The 24,037-nt window shown below is 36.4% G+C and overlaps 1 protein-coding gene across 1 annotated transcript in view; it reads left to right on the top strand.

Annotated features, from left to right (window-relative positions):
• The window catches only part of TINAG (tubulointerstitial nephritis antigen), a 38,410-nt gene extending 14,798 nt beyond the window's left edge, over nucleotides 1-23,612 (top strand). The window contains exons 6-11 of the mRNA XM_009094562.4: nucleotides 226-376; nucleotides 5,825-6,005; nucleotides 6,442-6,487; nucleotides 10,932-11,037; nucleotides 21,555-21,600; nucleotides 22,815-23,612. Of these exons, the coding sequence (XP_009092810.1) occupies nucleotides 226-376; nucleotides 5,825-6,005; nucleotides 6,442-6,487; nucleotides 10,932-11,037; nucleotides 21,555-21,600; nucleotides 22,815-22,931 (647 nt within the window). The 3' untranslated portion in view covers nucleotides 22,932-23,612. The remainder of the gene's footprint in view (nucleotides 1-225; nucleotides 377-5,824; nucleotides 6,006-6,441; nucleotides 6,488-10,931; nucleotides 11,038-21,554; nucleotides 21,601-22,814) is intronic.
• Nucleotides 23,613-24,037: the final 425 nt, after the last annotated feature.

The raw sequence follows: 24,037 nt of genomic DNA, 5'->3' as shown, positions 1-24,037 counted from the left end.
CCAGTAAATCTAGGAATTTGTCATATAACAGCAAAGTTGCTCATGATGCTTTGCAGTTTCACAATCCTCTCTCACAAAAGCCTGGACAGATTATATCAGTATTTAGTGAAGATATCTGATGGACAGAAAATATTGAGATTGAATTTCTGTCAGTCTTTCACAAAAACAAAGGCAAAGTTGTGAGTAAAAACTTGATTTGGTAACAGAAATTTTATTTTCATACAGGTGTTGCAGCAGATAGAATAGCAATTCATTCAAAGGGTCAGATCACAGACAACCTTTCTGCTCAGAACTTGATCTCTTGTGATACCAGGAATCAACATGGATGTAATGGTGGAAGTATTGATGGTGCCTGGAGATATCTGCAAACACATGGGTAAATATTTTATTTGTCTGTTTAGAATATTTTAAATTGAAACAGTTGCTTAATTTGCAATAAGCCAATACCATAAATGTACTTAAAACTTTTTTGTTTCTTGGGATATAGGCTCTTCATTTGAAACAGCCTTGAGTAAGCAGCCAGTTGCATGAGACAACATTGTGACTATTCAAAAGAATCAAACATTTTTTCTCTATAAAGCAGCTTGTAATCATCTCATTCCAAGGTTGTTCCAGAGTGCAACGCTCTATTAAGGATTGTACCTAGATCCTTCTTTCTTCATATCAGACTAATCAGAGTTAAGAGCTATCAAATTCCCCATGAAAAGCTAGAAACTTTAAAATGGGATATAATCATTTATGGAATCACAAAATTATTATGGTTGGAACTTCGGGGGTGACCTGATCCAACATTCTCAAAGCATGACTTTGAAATTAGATCAGGCTATTTAGGCCACATCCCTGGACACATTTTGAGCATCTTCAAGGATGGAGGTGCCACAACCTTTCTTGCAGCAGGTCAGTTTTTTGACTAATGGTCAAACACTTTTTTCTTATGTCAGCATTTTCCTTGGTAGAACTTGCGACTGGTACCTTCCTTCCAGCTTTCCACTGTGCATCTCCAAGAGTTTTGCTCTTTTTTCTCTATATCTCTCCTTATGTAGTGGAAGACAGGAATGATATACTCTTTTGGCTTTCTCTTCTCTAAACTGAACAAGTCCAGCTGCCTCAGCTCCAGCCCCCTTAAGTGTCTTCCAGTGGATTTGCTCAGTTTGTCAGTGGCTTTCCCAGGGAACACATAAGTTAAAATACAGCTCCATCTGCCAAGTAGTAATTTGAGGGGAAGGATAATTTTTCACAATGTTTTGGTTATGTTCTTGGTAGCACAGCCCAGTATTGACCATCCACATTTGCCAAGAGGGCTCACTGCTCACCTACTTTCAACTTGCTGTTTCTCAGGACCTCATGTCCTTTTCTGTTAAATAACTTTCTACACTGGCAGTGCCCTGAAAGTACCTGGGCAGTTCTGGCTCAGAGGCAGGATTTGCCATCTGTCTTTGCTGAAATTCAGGATATTTCTGTCAGGCTCATTTCTTCAGCCTATTAACATTGCTCTGAACAGCAGCCATGCATACTAATCACTCCCTAAAAGTTTTACATTCTCCACAAACTTGCTTAAGGTGCCTTACACCTGGCTGTCCAGATTGTTAATAGAGATACAAAAGTGTTGCTTTTGTGTTGTCACCTGGGGAATGCCGTTAATAAACAGACACCAGTCACTTTGATCTGTTGGCCATTCAACATGCCAGTCCACAACTGACCTTGTAAGCAATTTACCTAGTCCAATAAACTAGAGGAACACCACAGAAACCTATGCTGAAAATGTCACTAAAGACAAGGTAAATGATAGGTACTGCTTTCCTTATTCTCTATGGAGCCTATAATTTCATCATGGTCAGGCTGTCTCATCATATCATCATTACCTGTCATGGTAAATCCGCACATCCTGCTTTCAGTCCACTCCTTGAAGTTTGTATGCCTGGAAATCGCTTCTAGGAGAAGTTGAATAACTGCAATTTAGATACTATATAATTAAATCCTGCTGTTTCTCACATTACCAGATTTTTTTAATCCTTTCTGTTCCATACCGAAATCTATTTCCTGTTTTGCTTTCATACAATCTCATCCCTTACTCTGACATGTCTGAAACTTACAGACAGAGGGATCTCAGGTGTTCTCTCTGTCAACTTTTGATTTTATTTATAACACAAACAAACAAACAAACCATGTCAAGAGCAGGAGAATGTATGATGTGATGTGTCATAGTTGACATGGCACTCTGGGGATTGAGGAGAAGACCTGTCACACTATACAAGTGATAATTCTGCTTTCTGCAAGTGCATCAAACTGTTTCTGATATGACAAGGACTTTGTATTGTTAAGGGGGGAAAGTTTACTTTGAATGTTCCTCTGTCTTTTTCTCTTAGGGTTTCAACACTAAACCAGCTTTCATTTAGGTTTTAAGAAGGAGAACCCTTCAGCTGAGTGATTAGCAAAGGCCCCTCAGCACCTCAGGAGCTAAGGCAAAAGGTTTCATTAATGAAGAAATGCAAGTAATAAGTAGGCATTTTAATTGTGAGCACTTTTTAGCTGCAATGCTTTTCTGTAACTAGAAAACCAGTCTCATTTTACTCAGTACCTCATGTTTTTAGGAGAGTAGTTGCAACTCTTTCTCTCTGGACTGTTTCCTTGACAGTTAAAAATAGGAGCATGAGAATTGCTGGTGTAGGTAAGAGAAGAGAGAATAATTTTTATGAGCATTATCTCCACAAGAGTTAAAACATATTATTTTTAGAGGAAAAGCTGTAAAGAATGCAGTGATAGGGCAATCTCCTAGTTTTCTATTTCCTCTGACTGTTACCCCTGTACAAGTACAACTACCATGAGCCCCATCTTGATGAAATTCTTCCTATGCCATAATGTAGTATTATTTTGACCTTAGCGCTGTGGTTAGTGACATGGCCTGATATACAGAAGCAATATAAGTATAAAAGAGTTAGCTTATTTTTAAAAAAAAGCAAGACAGGCTGAAGCTCTACAAGGCACTTCATTATCAACCTAGCTGTACCTTTGCAGGAGCTTGTTCTGGTGTGAATTCAATAACGTTATGTTTGACCTGACTGAGCAGCAGTGTGACAGTGGTGTGCAGAGCAGACTTTCTGACTGATGTGAGCTTGGAAACACGGAGCCACAGCACCTCAGCTCACACAGCACACTTGTGAACCTTCTTTCCACCTCCGCACTGCCGAGTACTTGCTGATTGCACAGCCTCATGTTAGTCACCGGCCTCTTGCAGCTGATCATCTCAGTAAACAATCTGAAGGGCAGTTGTGAAAACCATCATGAATTTTTGGAAACTATCTAAAGCTCCAACAAATCTCAGCAATCCAGGATTGTTTTCTTAGTCATTTATTTTGCTTTTTTGTTGCCATGGAGCTAGCTCCAACATGTACAACATCCCTGTGCTATGACAGACCTTTGCTTGCTACCCATTTTAATCCCTGATCACTGATTTGTCATCAAAGTACTACACATGAAAGTATCCCTACTTACCTATTTTTATAAACATTTCTACATTCTGCTTTTCTTTCCTCAAGTTCTAATGATATTTCAAAACCCATTCTAGCATTTCCAGATACAAATAAACACATTAAGGGAAATATCCAAATATCTTTAGAACAGATACTGGAAGAACTCATGAACAGCCCTTCTGGGTCTGGAAAGTGTCAATCTAGCCCAATGTTAAGTCTGTGACAATAGCCAAGAGAAAATAAGATCAAGAACAACAATTAAAAATAAAAATTTTGATTCACTGGACTCATAATTTAATTAGTTTGTAGCTAAACCCCATAATCCATAACCTTTTACCTGTGACAATGAAAAAAATTTGAAATTTATGGCATACAAGTGAGAAGTGTCTTTTTAATGAGCCCTGTCAAATAATCCTTGCTTCCACACACTTTCAGGTGACTTATTTTTAGGAATCTTTATATTGCAATCATTGTGTCATTATCTTCATACCCTGCAATAGGGAGAAAACACATTGTTTTCTATGGGGCCTTGTAAATTATCACAGCAGGCATTCAATGCGGTTTAAAGTTTCTGCTGTTTTGATTTCTGGAGTGTGCTCAGCTCATGTTTTTGACAGATGTTCAGAAAAATCAAGTGCTGACCTAAACTATCCCCAGTGAAGACAAAAAAAAGATTTCCATAAAGCTCAAGGAAGCTAGGCCAGTTCTGAGACCTGACTTTTCAGAATCACTAAACACCCAATTAGCAGTGAAATTTGCTGTAAGTGGAGCTGAAGCACTGTTTAAATATCACTTTCTCTTTGTCTTCCTCCATTAATTAAAGAATAAATACATATTCTATTACTAATTATCATTAGTTTCAAGTGTTTCAGTTACAAATCATAATTTGGGAGAAATAAGTGCTCTTGAAAGCATCTATTTTAACTAATAAGGAAAACAAAAAGGTTATATTCATCAAGAATGAGGAAGAAACACTTCATTTTGAGGTGGTATAAAAGTTAGACATGAATGTAAATAGTTCTTCCAATCCCAATAGGGCTTAATCTGATTTGTACGTTGGGCTCTTGGCAGCTGCAGGGTATCAGAAAGATGTTATTGTTATTACCCAGCTTGCTAATAACATAGTCTAATGTTTAGGATTATTTCTTATCTCACTATTCAAATATATAAATGCAATGAATCCACAAAAATGTCATTAGATTGAACACACAAACATGACCAAATAAATTCTCTCAAGAATGTATGAACAAACTACAGAGTTTTCCTAGTTGGCCCTGGATCCTGCTTGTTTCTAACATTATTTTTGTATATATGTATCTCTATTTTTGCATGTAAACATATTTACACCTTTTGTTTTTCTTCTGTGACTCTTTTGGAAGGGTCTTCTCCTTGAAGTGTTTTTAATGTTTACTGGTGTGCTGATGCTTCAGCACATATGACATTATTCTTCAGCACATATGAAATTGTGCTTCAGCAGAAAGCTGTTCAGTTGTGTTAATCAAGGCTGCAGAAACTGTGGTGCTGAAAAGATTCAAACGTGGCTCTTAGTTCAAAGACCCTATCTGGATTACCACACAGCTCCAGTGTGCTGCTGTGTGTCTGTGATCTACTTTGGGCAGGAAGAAAAAGATATTCTCAGATTTTCTATCACCAAGTGCTAATGGTAAAATGTGATTTCTTATTCAAAACAGCTGAGGCCTATATGGGCTTATCTTGTAAAACTCCTGACAGCTAAGTATACACTGGCAAGCATAGTTATACTCCATATTGTGTAGAAATATAGTTTTCAATTCCTCTGGTTCAGAAAGTCCAGTATAATTGATGAGTATACTTAAATACAAATGCTTTTTATTGGGCTGACTACTTTAAAGTATTCTGCGCAGCAAAACATTTGATTATGCTCTGTAAAAGAAATCCTCTCATGGTCCTGCATGGCATTAATGCAGAAATGTGTATATTGTTTCAGAAATGTCTAACAGCATTCAATGTATTCCATTGCACAAGCCATTTTTGATAAATGAAGCCCATTGACAACATTGGTAATTTATTGATCTTTTTCAGTTTGAGCTTTCATGCATCATTAATGAGATGAATGTACCAGATGACAATTACTAAACAGTTTTTTTTACCCTATCTCTCTTTGAAGAAATGTGGGGAGAGGACTACTGTAATGGAGACTTAAACATAAATATCATCTATATCAATTGAAGGAAATGCCATCCAGCTGAAAAGATGCCATCCACGTTTCTAAAGAGTATTATTTAAAATACAACAGTTGCAAAATAATTAAAAGCTTTAAGTAAAATAGCTAAAATTTTTGAGTGAGCTTCTTATCAACTCTTATTTTTGACCAGGGTTGTATCATATGCTTGTTACCCATCATTTTGGAACAAACATCTGGGGCCATCAGCTGAAAATCAGTGTTATGTGTCAAGTGAATCTGGAAAAAACTATACAAATGGGCCATGTCCCAATCCTTTTGAAAAATCCAATCGGTTATACCGGTGTGCCTCTCACTACAGGGTGTCCTCAAAAGTAAGTTAATGAAATTCATCTGTTGTCTCAACAATTTTACTCCTTTGAGGTTTGATTAAAACATGTTCACTTAACTTCAAGACTTGAGCTGTGAATTTTCCTTTATGTTGCCCTTGAATTTTACTATGAGTTAAAATTCTTTATAGTTTCTCAGTTGTACATAATCTCTTTAAAGTTGATACTTTGTGGTCCCATAGAAATTTGAGATAGAAAAGAAAGTATGCAGTTTTAACAGTGCAGCTGTTCTTATTTGTTAATTTGGTAAACAAAATATTCTCCAGCAGAAATACAAGCACAAAGGCATATTTCTATACCTCTGTATATTGTGTGAACTATATATATGTGCACACAATGATAAATTAATATGAGTTTTAATTTTATTTAATAAATATAATCTTCCCTTGCTCTCTCTGTTGCTGCTCTCACCTCCTCTCAGGAAACTGATATAATGAAAGAAATCAAGGAGAGAGGACCAGTGCAAGGTACGGTAAGTTTAAAGGGTGATAACATTATTGAGATAGTTAGACTGTGCAATGACCTTGTATGAAAATATTAGAAAATGCAAATTATATGCCACAGTGAAGAAAATAGGGATGTTTGGTGGGTAAATAGTGGCCCTAAAGGCAGCATGACTGCATCAGAGCCTGTAAAGAGTAAAACGACCTTGAGCTGGATACGTTAAAAATTTGTGCAAAATGTGTGTGCAGGAAATCTGTGTGCCTTTTTTCATGACAGTGCTTTGGTTATTGGTGAAACAGCAATTTATGGAATTAAATGTTAGCCAAACTTGGTTCTGTAGGGCTGGGGAGGATTCCTCCATGGCTAAGGCCAGCCCACCAGACCTGCTCTCCTCTTAAGATAATGCTGAACTATATGGGCCTTCCAGCAAATCATCCAGTACTGAAATAACACAGAATTTCTCACCTCAGAGCCCAAATGGTCTTGTTAATGCCTACCAGTTTTGAATTTTTCTGCTGAACTCTGCAATGAATGATCCCTGACCTCTCAGAGGTCAGAAATATAGAAACTTCACTCAGAGACTCAGCATTGAGTAGGGAACTGCAAATTTTTAATTTTTTTTTTACCCTGGGTGCTGTCCATAGGTGACCATGTATGGTGCTGGCACCAGATGGAAATGCAGGTTCCTGCTCAAAGCCTGGGCCAGTGCAACTAGAGAGATTGATGGATGTGGGGCTTGGGATGATGGAGAATGGTCACAGGGCAGGATCTCCACCTCTCTTGGATGGCTGGCTGATGCAAAACCAAAGAATTTTACTTCAGGGGACTTCTGCTTTTCTACTGCCTTTAATTATATAATGAATTGTCACAACCTTCAATTTATTATTCAAATGGTTTTGATTATGAGACAGAATTCATTTTGGTGCATCATGTAGTTGAAATTACTTCTTAAAGCTCTTTATGTGGGCAGCTGCTTAATCTGAAATTCAGACTTAACAAGATCAACATCACCAGGTTTTTTTTTTGTTTGTTTTGTTCTGTCCAAGTTTGTTTGCTCAAGGAAGATATTATTTCCCACACTGCATTTGGTCTAGATGCAAAGACAGTAATTTCTGCCAGTTTTAGAAAATGATAAAAATTAGGATCCTCAAGACAGAGTTTTAAACCTCAAACATTTTTCTGGATAAAATCTACTGGTACTAAATTTTACACATGAAATAATCAATATTCAATCATTTGTTAGGATTTAGCCATTCAACAATTCAAATTATTAAAAAAAAATTTAATGCTTTTGTGTGTCAGGTTAAGGTAATGTTGTTTGTAGAAAAATCAAGGTCTACATAATGGCATACAACTGAGAGTATGCATCACTGAGTGAAACCACTTGCTGTTTTTTCTTTTGGCTATAATAAGAGTTTTAAATGAATCACAGTTATGACCCTGTAATTTGTCACTGATCCTCTCTTCTATCTTCCCATATTACAAATGCAACCAGGGCAAAAGTCTAATTTTAAAACCATATCATACTTTTTCTGCAAATGATCTTCAAATACTGAAGGAGGTTTTCCATTATTCATTCACATGTCATTCCTGACGAACTTAAAAAGTGCTTAGGGACAGTCTTATCTAATGTACTAAGTAATGTTTAATAGCAGGGAAATATTCAAGATTCCTTCAAGATCATGATGATGAATGGATTTGGATTTTTGGACATATTCAAAGTTAAGAAAAAAATTGGTTTTTTTAACAACTGTGAAGCACTAGGTTTAGGAATGTAATTGAATATTTTATGTTATACAGCTTTCAAGTTTGAATGACAATTTCTCTCTGACTTATGTCATTGTCTTACATGGTACTGAAATGGAGCAATTAGCATTTTTTGATTCAAAGATGAAATTCTATTTTTTTAAGAAATCCATTTTCAAGTAAACATAGTGAAATTTCACCAATAATTTGAAAACATTCAGATGGACAATCCTAATATTGCCCATTCATCTCTTTTTTTTTTTTTTCATGCACTTTTTGAAATACTCTGATGGTTATAATGCTGATGTAGGAAAAATTATCCTCTCTGACACATTAGCCAGTCTCGATTAAAAGAAAGGCTCACACATTGTTGGCAATGCAAGAGAGTTTTTACCCCACAAAACTTACAATTTCAGCTATGATCTTGGGAAAAAATTTTATATGTGCTAAAGAAAGCGAATCTGTATAAAGATGAAGAAAATGATCTTTAAAAAGCACTTGGCTGTATTAATGCATAGAGCTAAACTTTGTTTCCTTTTGTAGCAACTAGTTTTCATTTCTTGTGTCTTTGTATGATTAAAAAGAGACAGAAAATCCATAAAATTTAAGAATTTTATGCAGGGGAATCCATAGTGGAATCAATCTTTTAATCTGATGCATCTGTATTCGTAGATCTGACAATCTCAGCATGACTGAAGTAGCTCATGCATGAACTATAGAAAATCTTGTGAAAATTGCTGCCTTTTCTGATTAATTAATAATTAATCTGTTCATTTTGGGAACTGCAAAGTCTTTCCTATGTGAGAAGGAACAAAATTAGGTGGTGGACTGTGATCATCTTGTCTTGTCCAAGTCACAACCTGTATCAGGACAAAGTCCCTGAATAAATAAAAATATCTCAGTGCTAGATCTAGAATTACCATCATCTTTGTCCATCCAGTACTTCATGCACCCAGACCACTCTAACTCCAAAAACTGTACCATTTTTTAGCTCCTCATTGCAAAGTATTACATATACATAGGTATATATATTTGCACACATATAAAAATGTGTGTGTACACATGTGCCTAGGTGTGCAATGTATATATAACATACAATCATGGATAAAATTCTATCACATCAACTAAAGTTATTCTGAAATACACTTCAAACATTTCTACTTCATTTCAATGGAAAAAATTTAGGTATGATATCTCTTCACAGACAAGAATGTGTCTCATTTGGGGCACAAGTTATATTCTCCTTTGTACTTACATTTGAAGGCAGCAACATTGGAAGAAACAGATGGGCTGAGTCTATTAAGACATCATAGCTCCATGGCTGGTGTCACAGGTCAAATGTTGGGGAGTTTTGACAATGGCATGGCCTAAGCACCAGGCATGCTGGCATCAGATGGGACTCCCCTTTCTCAGGGAGGAAGGAGAGTCCTTGCTCAGGAACAGTGGGTCTCATTGCCAGAGCTTCAACCAAGCTGTGATGGGGAAGGGGCACAATATCAGGCTTGTCCATGGCAAGGCAATTGGCCTCATTTCACCATGTTTTGAGAATTCTCTCCCATCCCCTAAAACTTTTGACTGTTTCATATCTTCAGCCAAATATGATAGAGGTTCTTTTGAATATAGTTAATTTCCTTCAAGTTTATAAAAATATTCAGGTAGGAAAAAGAAATTTACAAGCATGCCAGACAGAAAAAAATGGCAGCATGGTCTCAACTTACTGGATACTGCAGATCTATACCAGGCACATATATTAGAAATGGTCCAGCCACATAAAAAATGGTCAGTGAGACTTGTACTTTATGACACTCCCAAGATGCAAGACTAGGAAATTGGATTTCACTAATTCTCATCTTCCAAGCTGTGTGGCAGTTAAAATCATAAGCTAAAAATAAAATGGAATGAAGCTTTTTTTTAATGCTTTTAATTCACTGGAATCTAAAGGTCATGTAGACTTGAAAAGTATTTTCATTTCTCTGGATCTGGTAGCCCACCATAATGCAAATGGTACTAAGGTGACAGAAGATATGAAGAAAAGAAACCTTGAACTATTTTCTTAATAAACAAATGAATGATGCTCCTAATAAATAACAAATAGGCATAAAATGTAACTTGGAATCTTCATTCTCTTGCACAAAATTTTCAGTCCATCAGCTTTTTCACCTTACATTTTTATGAAAAAAGGGGTGACTTTTTCCACACTTTGAACTAGCAGTCACAATTTAAATGAATACCAACACAATCTAGTTTTCTTTGAGGAGATTACTGTGTATTTGATGAACTTTAAGGTTCAGAAAAACACATTTCACTCCACCATATTTCACAGGATATACATTTTCTGTTAAATACTTTTCTTGAATATGCAGTTGCTAGTTTGAACTGAGTAGTTTATATATTAATCTTAGGGAGATTAATGTTATTGAATTAGATTTCAAAATTTATGTAAGCCTTCATGAGGCAATGTTTTCTCTTACTGCATTGGAAGAAGTCAGTGAGAAGGAGTTTCCATAACAAGGAAAATTAACAAACTTGATAAGAAACCTTAGAGAGAGCTCTGTTGAAATACTTCTCTTGGTTTGCTTGCAGCAGGACACTTCTGAGTGGAATTACAAAGTACACTTAATGCAGTCCAACACACATCAAGAATTTCACTGGTAAAATGAAAGGAGCAAAGAATATTAGAAGTTATGTTTGCTGACTGTGTTTTTTCCTATTGTTTTTCAGCTATAATGAAAGTGTATGAAGATTTTTTCCTTTACAAAGAGGGAATATATCGACACTCCCAGAAAGCAGGATCTAAATGGAAAACTCATTCAGTCAAACTCCTTGGGTGAGTAAAGCACATTCTTTTACCCTTTTTCTCTGCCAGTCATGAGTGTAATGAAATGTCAATGACCAGTCTGTGACCCAAAGATTTGACTGTTACAGATGGAATACTGCTAGCTCCCAACATGAGACTGATGTTTCATATTCGCCTTGTCTGTGAGTTTTAGAGAGTATTGAAAAGAGGTGTAGACCCGTCATCTCTTAATCTATTCTTATATTTGTTCAAAAACTTCAAATATAATGTTTATAGAATAAACCATTAAACCCCATATAAATATAGTTAAAACCCACATACACACAAACATATTAAATATATATATATATATATATATATATATATATATATATATATATATACGCACCATATAAAAATACTTGGTTGAATATTCACAAATATTCCAAGTACACATCAAGTTGTGAACAAAGCTGATATAATTTTCTTCAAATATGCCACCAAACAGCATGCAAATAGAAATATGAAAATTGACAACGACCTCCCACGTAAATGGCATAGCTTACTGGCACAGCAGTCTAGGCTCTCTGTGCCCTGAATAGAAACTAACTGCTGCTGAGATGCTGCTGATTTTATTTGGAAAACTGCTTCAGAAGCATGTGTGCAGTACACTATTGGATTTCCTCTCAAATGTAGTCCAGGGCCACTATGTTGAGAAGACAAGTGTCTAACAATGTGTATGTTTGAATTACTGAACCCACCATGAGGTTTTATTCTTTGCCATGGAGGAAATACGCAAGGATGATTTTTTATTAAATCTGTGAGTGAATACACAGAAAAATGACTGTAGAATCTCAAGAAAATATTTTGTTGCTGGTCTAGAATATCATATAAGTAATGATTCCATGTGTGCTAGGAAAATTACTGAGACTATTTTCAACAAATACTTCAAGAACATAAAATTGCAAAATAAGGTTAATTTTGTTCTTGTGATCTTAGTGAAGACGTCTTCATGAAGGGCATGGGAATGCCCTTCATGGTTGTGGAAACTGCTGGCTATGGATTACAAGAGTGTGCTTGATAGTGGCATAGAAGCAAAGAGAAGCAGCAGGCTTATGCCAGATCTTCTTTGATACTGCTGCAAAAAGTATTGACTCAGGCAAATAGAGGAACAACTCATGATCATATTACTACAGAGAATATTGTGCAGCAATGAAAAGAGAAACTGGAATTTATTGTAGAAAAATGGAGCAATAAATTAGGAAAATATGTTTATGGAGAACAGATGGTAAGTGTTGGTTTTAGTATGTGTATTTAAGGTAACAGCCGTGAGAAACCAATAACATTAGACAGTAAAATGTGCAGTGCAATTTGAATACTTTAGCTCTGGAATGAACTGCTGAGAGGCTGTGAGTTCAGGTGCTGGGAGGGCTGTGAAGTATGCTTGGTGCAAGCAGAGGGTGATGAGAACTCTTCCCTAAGACAAGCTGCTCCACATTTGTGCAGAATAACCTACCCATATGAGTGATTATGCAAGAATAGCACCAGGGGACAAAGTGATGGCTGAGGAGGGAAAGAGGAGGAGATAACTAAAGTGCCAGCCATATGTACCAACCATATGAAGGTCAACAGAGGAAAGTGCCAAATTCTGCACCTGAGATGGGGCAACCCTGGATGTACAAACAGACTGGGAAGTGAGATGCTTGAAAGCAGTGCCACAGAAAAGGACCTGGGGAACTTGTCTGATTGAAAGCTGAATAGTGCCCTGGAAGCCAAGAAGGCCAGTGCTGGGTGTTATCAGGCCCAGCATGGCCAGCCATGAAAGTGAGGGGATTGTCCCTCTTTGCTCTGAACTGGGGCAGCCTCACTTCAGGTGCTGGGGACAATTTGGGGCACTGCTATATAAGACATTAAACTACTAGAGGGAGTCCAAAGGAGGGCAAAAAAGGTGGTGAAGAGCCTGGAGGGGAAGCTGTATGGGGAACAGCTGAGGAGACCTCCCTGCAGTTACAGCTTCTTGTGAGGGGAGGAGGAGGGGCAGACCCTGATCTCTTCTCTGAGGTGACAGTGACAGGACCCAAGGGAATGGCCTGAAGTTGTTCCAGGGGAGGTTTAGGTTGGATATTAAAAAGAGATTCTTCACCCAGAGGGTGGCTGGGGACTGGAACAGCCCCCCAGGGCAGTGGTCACAGCACAGCCTGACAGAGTTCAAGAAGCCTTTGGACAATGCTCTTGGGCACATGGTGTGACTCTTGGGGTGTCCTGTGCAGGGTTAGGAGTTGGACTTAATGATCCTGAAGGGTCCTGTCTATCAGCATATTCTATGATTCTGTATTTCTGTGCTGAAGTGGATGCTGATTTAAATGGGAACTGACAGGCTGTGCAAAGAAAATATAGCAATGCTTAGGCAAGGGACAACTATGAGCAAAATCTGAACACCTTGACTAAGACACAGGACTGTTTTGAATGGCCACTGGTAAACACTGAGAAGGAGGAAAGATAAGTGATCTGATGTACTGAAAAAGAACTTAAGTGAAGGAAAATGAAGAAAGCTGAAGATTATATTATATATGAAACCTCAGACTTGTTCTGAGTTTAATATGGGAGAATGCATTTTCTTACTAACTCATTTATTTAATTTGAATATTCCTGAAGTATCCAATGGATCCAACAGTATAAAGATTTACCAATCCTGGAAATGTCTAAGGCACAATTGCTGAAATGTTGGGGCCTCCAAGGTTGTGCCATACAAAATACTTGCAGACCTGTTTCAATGTAAAAATTAAATTAGATCTTGACAAGTTGGAGGCTGCTGGAGTCTTAAACCAGGTGTTTCTAGCAATGATAAATCCAGCCATAAAATGTGATTCTTCATCATGAACTTTAAACCACTTAATTGTATAGATTTTAATGTCTTCAGGATTAAGCCATCACTTTTTAATATAATTTATTAGTTTCAACGAATTTGAATGCAAAAAATGTGTTTTGGGTATAAGTTCTTTGTCACTAATATATAGCTTGGAAGCAAAAGAAAATTTAGACTCCTTGACCTCAATAAAAAACTCATGGGAATATCATCATAGTTGTACTTCAGATAAAAATACTGATGAATATTTTCATTTTGCTTAGCTGAGATGGCTCCTGGGGAGACAAAAAGGAGCAGAGACATGCTGATAGATGGGATAAAATATGCAGTTATTTGTGGGCTTATTTTTATTTAGAATCCCTTCCATAAAAGACATTCAATATTTGTAAAAGGCAGCCATAATAATGACAGACTGAATTAAGATGATATTTGTAATATCTCAGAAACATTTTTGAAAATGCCTTAAATTGCCCATGAATTGTGCAACATATAAGGCAATGGAGTGATGAAATGTAAATACATTTTGGTGATGTTTGCAAGAGCTATTTGTACAAAACCAGAAGTGCACATACAAACTGCTTAATTGATCATTGGACCGGAAGGATTTTAAATGTTAGACTGGCTTCCCTTGTTCTGCAAAGGGGAAATTGCAAGTTATTTTCTGTCATTCAAAGGCTTATTTATAAAATCAGCTGTGACAAGACTGGGAGTCTCTCTCCAGTGAGGTACTGTGTGACCTCAGGCTCAGGGAGAGAAGGTGAAAAGACAGAAAAGCATGGAAGGAAGAGAGGAAAGTGTGGAAGAGCCAGATGGAGGCTGTTGTGGGTAGCAGAGTGTTTGGGTTTGGTCACAGTCTCTCTAGTGAAATAGGGTTTTCAGTAATCTGAAGGCGGCATGGACTGACCCACTGATACTCGGAGGGAGCAGGATCTCTCAGGCAGTTTCTGTGTCTGTTCTAGACACAGGGAGATAAGCAGAAAAAGGGACTAATGGAGACTGGGATACATAACAGTTAAATTTTGATGTAGTAAAGTTAAATTCCTATGCCTCTGCATGTTTCCTTTATCTATTATAGATATTCATCTGCTCTAGCTCAAGTATCTAAAGGTGAGCTGAATTGCTTTGTTGGATCTGATTTCTCCTTTTAGACTATAATAGAATTTGTGGGAAAACATCACACTTAAATAGTTAAAATGAAAAATTCTAGATTAGATTACAGAAATCCCACATGCAATGGCATCTTAAAGTTACTTAAAATCAAAATGACTGGTGAGTAATATTCATAGTAAGACTATTTTCAGAATCTTGCATATGTATGTGTATGTGTACATACATGCATTCATGGATCCATACATACACAATTCCAGCTCTAAATGGCACCAGAATGAAAATCAGTTAAAGAGGCACAATGAAACTCCAAATGGCGAGTGGGACTAAAGAGGAAAAACTATCTGTTTGGTAATTTTAATTTTTTCATTGGCACTCTCTTATTTTAAGAAGATTGATGCCTGAAAAATGACATACAAAACTGTCATTTTTATCTCAAGGTCTCTTTATAAAAAAAGAATAAAGATGAACTCAGTGGTAGATTTCTTTCAAATCTGCACATTTAAGCTAGGATTTCTGATCAAACCTGTCATATTTGTTCTCTACCAGATTCTCTGCAATTTTTTTTTGCTGTCGGTTTGTTCGCTGTCTGGGTTTTTAAATTTTATTTTCTCTTCTTTCTAGTATTCTGGCTTTCTGAGTTCCAGCTAAGAAAAGAAATGTAATGTCTATAGGAAAAGAAAACCTGGGGCAGATTTCTTGGTATAAAATCCCATGGTCTGTTTGTTAAAGAAAGTACAGTTCAGTCAAGGAAGTACATTGGATGGAGTAGCTGTGGTTCTAGTTCAAACAAATCCCTTCAAAGTTAGTGAAGTAAAGTACCCATCCTGAATATTTGCAGCTTTTTCAGACAAATCTCTCATACTTTTATTTCTGAATTGCTTTAGTATCAGTTCCAAGCTGCAATATATGATCCATACCTTACTGAAGAGCTACAACTGCTGAAGCCATGACACTGAAAAATCCAGGAAGGTCTCAAAAGCCCATGCCTTTGGCTGCAATTAATCTATGGACTATCACTTTAAGGCTTGGAGGAAGCAAACAAATATTATTAAAAGCCTTGATAATCTTTCATGAACAAGATAGATTTTCGACGCTTGGAAGGAGCTCAGAATGACAAAAGGGTTTAATAAGAGGACACTGAGATGTACATTAGCTGGAAACACATTTCCCCTCTATTTTAATTAGCAATTCACTGAAAGATTAAAATGGAATAGTGCAGCTGATTAAATGGCTTGGCCAACTACTAAACTGAAACTTCTATGCCCTGAAAAAGCATTGGTTGAATGTTTAACACAAAAAGCCATACTAATGGAGATAAAATTGATATGTGAGGCAAAGAGCTTGTGGTTTAATGTTGAGGAGACAGCCAGACAGAGCAACAACATTCTGAGATTTAATACATAATTAAATGATTCACCTATCCAAAGTCCAAAGTCTTGACTACTCTTAGTGGTATCTGGGGTTTTGGCTTTGGAGACTGTGTTTCTCTATATTTTTCTCTTAGCTGACTTCACTTGATCTTACACTTAAAATTACTACAAACAAGTAACATCTTAAACCACCAAAATTCATAACCCAAACTGTTTTGTTCCTGAATAAAGAAACCTGAGCTTGAGTTCCCTTTTTCTTTCATGGGGAAAAAAAAATATTTTTCACTGTCAGACAATCAACATCAGGTAATAAAGTTAAAAATTAAACAGTAACACTCAAACATTGTATAGCAAAGAGAAATACATGAGGGGATCATGGGGAAAAGATACAGTGTCTGATGATTCATGCTGTTAAATCCATGAGACTATCTCCCATGCAATTCATGTGGGATCTGTGGGATCTATGGAAATGATTTGACTCTTGGCTCACTGACACAATTTGACTCACCTCTAATGTTGAAAAGTCTGTGCAAAACTACAATTTCAAATTCCAGCAACCATTTTCTAAGAAGCTTTCTCTTTCTCTTGTGGTGAATATAAATTAGTGGCCCTAACTTTCTTGTATTTATATAAGATTAAGAATTAAACTTTTGTCCAATTGAGTAGATAAAATTGCTAATTTTTGAAGTGTACTAGGCTGTTGTGATCCAGCACTAAGAATAGGACATGACCCACAATACTTACAACTTTTTTCTCTGATAGCATTATGATAGTTATACAACCAAATCCAGGGAAGAAACTGAGATGAGAAGTTTTTGGACTGCATATACTTGTGTCCAGCAAGCAGTTTAAATCCTTGGTTAATGCAAAGTATAGACTTCTACTAATAACAACTAGTCTGCAGAAATTAGCTTGAGATCCAAAACCTGCCATTGCTCTTTATTTTTAAGGCCGTACTTGTTTTCTGTTCATATTTTCAGTCTTAAGGAGACAGCTTGTATAATATTATTTAGCACACTCTTCAGAAGTCTTCACTGTATTTGCTGTTAGGAGCATTTTACCTACAAAAGTGAGTGTAAGCACTCTTGAACCTAGTTTCTGTTATCTGCCAAAACACCTTAGTTTTGAAGCCACTGCTGATAACCCTTTTCTTGTGTTAGGTTATATTTTCCATTTTTTATTATTTTATTTGATGATTAATTATCAGCTTACTTTTTCCTGATAGCTTTCTTTATGCTTTTCTTGTGAAGTCCAATTACATTTTAGTGATGTAATTTATAGAAAAACATGCTGGGAAATGTTCAAATAAAACCAATTAACCCTACTGAAACAGTCTATGTATTCTAGTTTTTTACCTGTCAGGCAGAGTTGTGTATTCAGGGCTTGCTCCTACAGAGTTAATGTCAAGGGAAAGTTATTACTGAAAAGGACAGCTAAGGTGCCTCTACTATATAAAATTGGACACAAAATTATGAAAATCATTTTATATAAGACCACAAGAACTCATTCTTTTATCTGAAAGGGCAGCAGAATTCTTTTCACAGAGTCACTTGGAGCAGGTTTCCTTGGAGTAAATGGAAACACATTGCTTATTTTTTTCCTGAAGGGGATTGAATACGATTTTGTGAAATTACTTTTTTTTATTCAAGGTTATTTTTGATTGAAGATCATTATAGTTTCTTTTGGAAAGGCTAAGTGGAGTATATCTCACAGAATATTTTGTCAGAGAGAAGAAAACTCTCTTTCAAAAATAATTTTCAGTAATTGATAAACAGATCTTAATGATTTCTTAAAATCTCTTCTTTTTCTTCTAAATAAAAATGGAAAGTTTGGATATGAAAAAGTGTCATGATTTAAGCCCAGTTGGAAATTAAGCAGTCACTCTCTCAATTTCTTCTCTCCCCCCACACACCCCAGTAGAATGGGGGATAAAATGAAAGTAAAACTTGTAGATTGAGATAAGAACAGTTTAATAATCAAAAATAATGTAAAATACAATAATAATGGCAAGTGATAATAAAAAGGGAAAATGAAGTGCTGTATGATGCAGTTGCTGACCACCTGCTGACCAGAACACCCTTCCTGAACCCAGACTGGATGCGTTTCTGGGTAACTTCCCCCAGTTTATATACTGGGCATTAGTTCTGTGGAGGGGCATATCCTTTGGTCACTTCCAGCCACCTGTCCTGGACAGGGTCTTTCCTAGTTTATTTTGCATTTCTCTTCATTGTTAAAGCATGAGACAAAAAGAAAAAAAAAGTCCTTATTTGGCAAAACCCCAAAAAATCAGTGTATTATCAACATCACTCTCATTCCAAATTCAAATGACAGTATTGTAACAGCTACTGAGAAAAAAACCAAAACCCTCTATTCTAGTCGAAACTAGGACATAAGTTGAAAGGTTTTCTAAAAAATACCAAAGGTAGGGACCTTAGTGATCTAAAGCTTTGTAAAAATATCCCTGAGAAATTCCCTATCTGTACAAGCCTAATAAGATCCAGCATCTCTTGGCTTTTAAAATGGCATTAGTTTGGAGTAAATACCAAGCTGGAATAATCAAAAAAGCAAACAAAAGAGTGTGATTAGATTATTTTGGTCATCTTCCAGAAAATACAATATTTTTGTTCTCTAATGGGTGTTGTTGAAGAAAGTGTCACTTTAAAGTCTCTGTGAATTCTACTTGGTAACTAATTCCACTGGGAGTTTAGTTACTTCATTAAACTCCTCCAGGATTATGCTTTTTATTTTTTTTTATTTTATTTTTTTAAATTTTGGTTTTGAAGATTCTGAGGGACTGATCAACTGATCAACACTTTCTCTGAGCTGCTACTCTGCAGGGAAGATGATCTTGCTATCTAGAGTAAGCTGGATGCAGCCATCACTACCTCCACTGAAGGTTGAGGTTCAAGTAGGGGATGTAGAAGAGGAGCAGTGGGGGGGACCACCAAAATGTATCAGGAGAGTCTGTTCTGTCTTCTCTTTACCCACCTTTTGTGGAGAAGAGGACAACAAATATATCTGCCCTGAGTCTTCTCTCCTGAGAGCTGAACAAGGCCAGCTCCCTCAGCCTCTCCTCATACATCATGTGCACCAGACCCCAAACATCTCAGTGGACTCCTTCTGGTCTCACTCCAGCCTTTTAATGCCTTTCCTGTGTGGGGAAGCTCAAGTCTGTGCACTGGACACAGAATGGCAGTCCCAAAAAAAGGAAATCTGCCACTTCTCTTGACCTGCTGGCTGCACTCTATATTTTAATTTACTTTAATTTAGAGTATTTGATGAATACCCATAGGCATTGATTAATTAGAAAGCAGCTCTTCTTCCTAAACTGTAAATCAAATGTATATCTCAAGTGCCTATGTATCTATGATGACACAAACCCTGGGAAACTAAATTCATGGGTGCGTTATAGTCAAGGATAAAAAAAAGGTTCCTTTTCTATCATGGCTTATAAGTCTTCTTTTATCTGGAAACCTCTCTAAGAATCAATGAATTCCTATCAATGTATAAAACTAGAAGCTGACTTTTTTAGAAAATCACAAATGTTAAAAACCATTTAATCACAGGAATGTGACCCTATGGGAACTGGTCATTGTCATACTCAAGCAAGCAGGAGAAATTTTGTGTAGTATGAAATGCAGAAGTACATGAATATCAGTTCAAGGCAATTTTCTCTGTCTTTGAGGCTAATTTAAATATTAGACTTTCACATTACAGCTGAAGTATTTTTTTTAGTAAAATGACCATTAGTAAAGAAGTAAATCTGAATCTGATATGAAATTCAAAAGCCTACAACTTCCTTAAAAAATTATGATTATGACAGATTGTATCTGAAATATTTGGCAAAGAAATGGCAATTATTGATAATCCTTGAACATTCATGTGGTAATGAAAAGAAAATGTATCATGATGCCTCTTTAAAAGAAAAATAATTGCATTCCAGGGTCATTATGACGAACACTGTTTTTATGATTCCTTGAATTTAATGATCAGTAGCTGCAATTTGTGCTTGCAACTACAATCCACATTTCATCTCTCTGCTGATCACCAATTTGTCTTCCTTTCCTTTTTCCCTTTGGCTAAAAGTGCAAGTATTGTATGTAAATGATGGTTCACTTTTAACCAAGGAGAGCTGATGTCACTGTTGCTGTTCAAACAAAAGGATGACAGAAAAATCCCATTTTCCCCATTCACAGTGTGGGATTTCTCATCATATTTTTTGCTGGTTGCCTTTGAAAATGACTGGAGCACTGCAAATACAGCTCAAACAGGCAGTGTTGATGGGATATACACCAGTAAACACCCTGTCAATGGCATTTGATATATCCTAGGATTAACTTCACACTGGGGAAAAACCATCTAAAAGTGCACATCTTTGGTTTTCTGTTTATTTGTGCCCTTTCATAGTCACCCAAGCATCAGGAGCTGTGAATACTAACTAGACAAGCATTTCTTGTATAAATTAAAAACAAGAAAAAACATGTGTACTTAACTACCTAAGGTGTGCAGTGCAGCTCTTGTTCACTGAAATACATCCAGGTGATTGGGTTGGAACTTCTGCCCTGAGTATAAAGTGCGACCTAAAAATCAGAGTAGTAAGGAGTTCAGCTACAGCTATACCCCTGTGAAAATCCTATCACTTGGCAGGTGGGGATGGCAGGTGGGGAAAATTTCTTGTGTGATTTCACAGATATTTCCACAAAAGTTAGCGCTCCCTCAAAGATGACAAAAACACCTACACCCAACCCCACCCCCCGTGCCCAAAATGCAATGAAATAGATTAGGCTGTCAGCTGTCATCAGTCCAATTTAATCTGAGAAAACCTAGGAATATTTTCAGTCCCAGCTCACCAGCTATTTCTGTGAAGGTGCTGGATGAGACTTTTAACAAAAATGTTGCTAGGGATCTTCAGCTGAGTTGAAGAAATATGCTCACAAGAGTTTCAATATTCCTACACAGTTCAGTTCAGCAGGCAAGCTCTCCAGAAGAGGGATTCTGTCAATGCAAACAGGTTTTTGCAATGAAAAACTAAAACTAGACTTGTGTTAACTGTTTGTAATAACTAATGGCAATTTGACTTGTGGTTAGCAAGTCAGCAGGTAACCTCACCTGAATCATCAGAGTTTGTTACTCAGGCATTGTTCTGTCACTGATAATGATTACAACTAATGCTTGCATTTTCTGACTGCTTGTTTCATCAAAGTACCATTCTTTTCTAAAAGGTGGGGAGCATTACCTGACAAAAATGGACAGAAACAGAAGTTTTGGGTAAGTGAATACTTAGGACAGGGTTTTGAAGCAGATGAAAAAAATCTCAACAGCAGAGATCATCTAAAATCTACTTCTTTACTTTCATTCACTCTCTCTGCATCAATTTTTTTCCTTCACCTTAAAGTGTCCTACATAATTCTATTCCCTCTCTGGCAACCTTTATCATGCTGACCCTCAAACTATTGCATCACCTGCCTCAATTTCAAAGCCTGTTTTATCCCACCTATCTGTGGGATCTGTGGTTTTTCCTACACTGCCTTTTCTGTTTCAAATCTTATTCAATTTTTCCAGGTGTTATTAAAAATTTCTATGAAGAGTCAGTTCCTTTTGATGTCTGCAAATGAAAGTCAGTAAAATTAATCAATTGTAATTGTTTAATTCCAAAAATATTTGGAAAAGACAAATTTTCAGTTTAAACAGTGTTGGAAATTGTTATGCAGCCATCAGAATAAGCCCCCAAAACTAAAACCAATCAAACTAAGAGCATTTCCTTTAAGCCATTTAGAGTAAGTCAAATTTTATCACTTGTACTATGAGTAACAGCTTGTCCCATTATTCCTGCATTCATCTGAAGGTACTTTGGTGTTTACACAGCTGATGGCAGGGCTGATGGTGAGTGGTTTCACTGGTATCAAAGGCCAAACCTACTGAGACTACTGAGATTTCATCAGAACATAAGTTGCTTAGTATGTCAATAGCTACCTGAATAAAATTTCAGTCTTTAAAAGTCATCTTATCTATCTATCTATCTATCTATCTATCTATCTATCTATCTATCTATCTATCTATCTATCTATCTATCTATCTATCTATCTATCTATCTATCTATCTATCTATCTATCTTTGGTGCATCTCTGACAGGTTAGTTGGAATTGTGACCATTGTTGTTTCACTAACCACTCTCAGCAGTAAAGAGTTGAATATTCATTTAATGATTTCTGCTCCAATGTATGAAACTGTCTTGTAGAAATACTATTGCATTTTTACTAACCCTGATTTTGGAACAGAGATATTGATCAAACCAAAAAAGGAACAAATTATTACAAATCTGAAAAAGATACATGCTAATTCTCAGTGTACCCAATCTGAGAGACCCTCTTCCTTAAAAAGGAAACTAACACAAAATATTCATTTTGTATTTTACACCCTGCATTTTAAAATAATATTTTAAAATTAAAATAGATTTTTTTTTCTGTTTTGTTTACTTTTAGATTGCTGCAAATTCCTGGGGAAAATCCTGGGGAGAAAATGGTTATTTTAGGATTCTTCGTGGACAAAATGAGTGTGATATTGAGAAGCTGATTTTAGCTACTTTGGGACAACCATAGTTTATCTGTGCCATCTGCTTGCTGTATCTATTCTTTCCATCATTGTATATTGAGTTTTATGGGGAAAAAAAGCATGTCTTCTCTCTAAGTTACCTTTCTATTAGCCCTCATGAGGTCTTCCTGGCTTGAACACAGACATCAGAGCACTCTTGGATCTCACCTGATAGAAAAAACCCTTTAGACTAAAAGCATGTTATATCCAGGACTACTGAAAACCTTGATGTCTCACAGAGCAGGAAGTTCCTTCCTCACTGAACAATGCCTAAAAAAATGGAGGTACAATGTTAGCATTAATCTCTTAACAGTATATATACTCTGACCAGAAATGATTTCAGAAATATTAGGTGCTCTTCCAAACAAAATTGGCCCAGACAGCTCATGGTCATAGTGGATAACAAATTCCAAAGAAGTGTAAGTAGTTCTGATCCTGTAGTTGAAGAAATATTTCCTATATGCCTTTACTTAAAACTAAGTAGATAAGGTGATCTATGTATCAATATGTCATCCAGAAAATTAATTTTTTTCTAGTAGATCCCACAAAGTTGATGCGTTCAGTGTAATACAAAAATAGCTTGCAATGAAAGAGTGCGTTCTTGTTCCTGCAACCACAACTAAAATGGTACAATTTTAATAATGTTTTAATTAAAATAAAATAAAGAAGAAAATGTAATTTCTCCTCAATTCAGTCTAGACTAGACTAATTTCTGAACTGCTTGCCTTCCACTCCCTGTTTCACCTGAGAACAAGCATGTGCCAACATTCCCAAAAGCCTGTTGCAAACAGAAAAAGATGGAAAAGATATTCTGTTGTTTGTCTTGACTAAAATATTTGTAATCCAGGTACAGTTCCTGGTGTTGGTGATCAGGATCTCTAGTGCAAATGAGACACACAGAACTTTCCATAGCTACTTCTGTCTGAAGAAGCAGCTTCTTGACCCACATTCCCTCCTATAAGTGTTGCTGTAATCTTGACAAGTTTGAGGACTCTTTTACTTATTTGCTAATTATCAATATTGAAACTATTGGCATAAGAAGAAATTAAATACTTTCTAACCCTTTCTGTTTCAATCAATGCAAATACCAAATGCCAACTGGAATAAAATTATG

Source organism: Serinus canaria, chromosome 3 (genome assembly GCF_022539315.1).
Source record: "Serinus canaria isolate serCan28SL12 chromosome 3, serCan2020, whole genome shotgun sequence".
NCBI classification, from domain to species: Eukaryota; Metazoa; Chordata; class Aves; order Passeriformes; family Fringillidae; genus Serinus; species Serinus canaria.
This window is presented reverse-complemented; position numbering and strand designations above follow the sequence as displayed.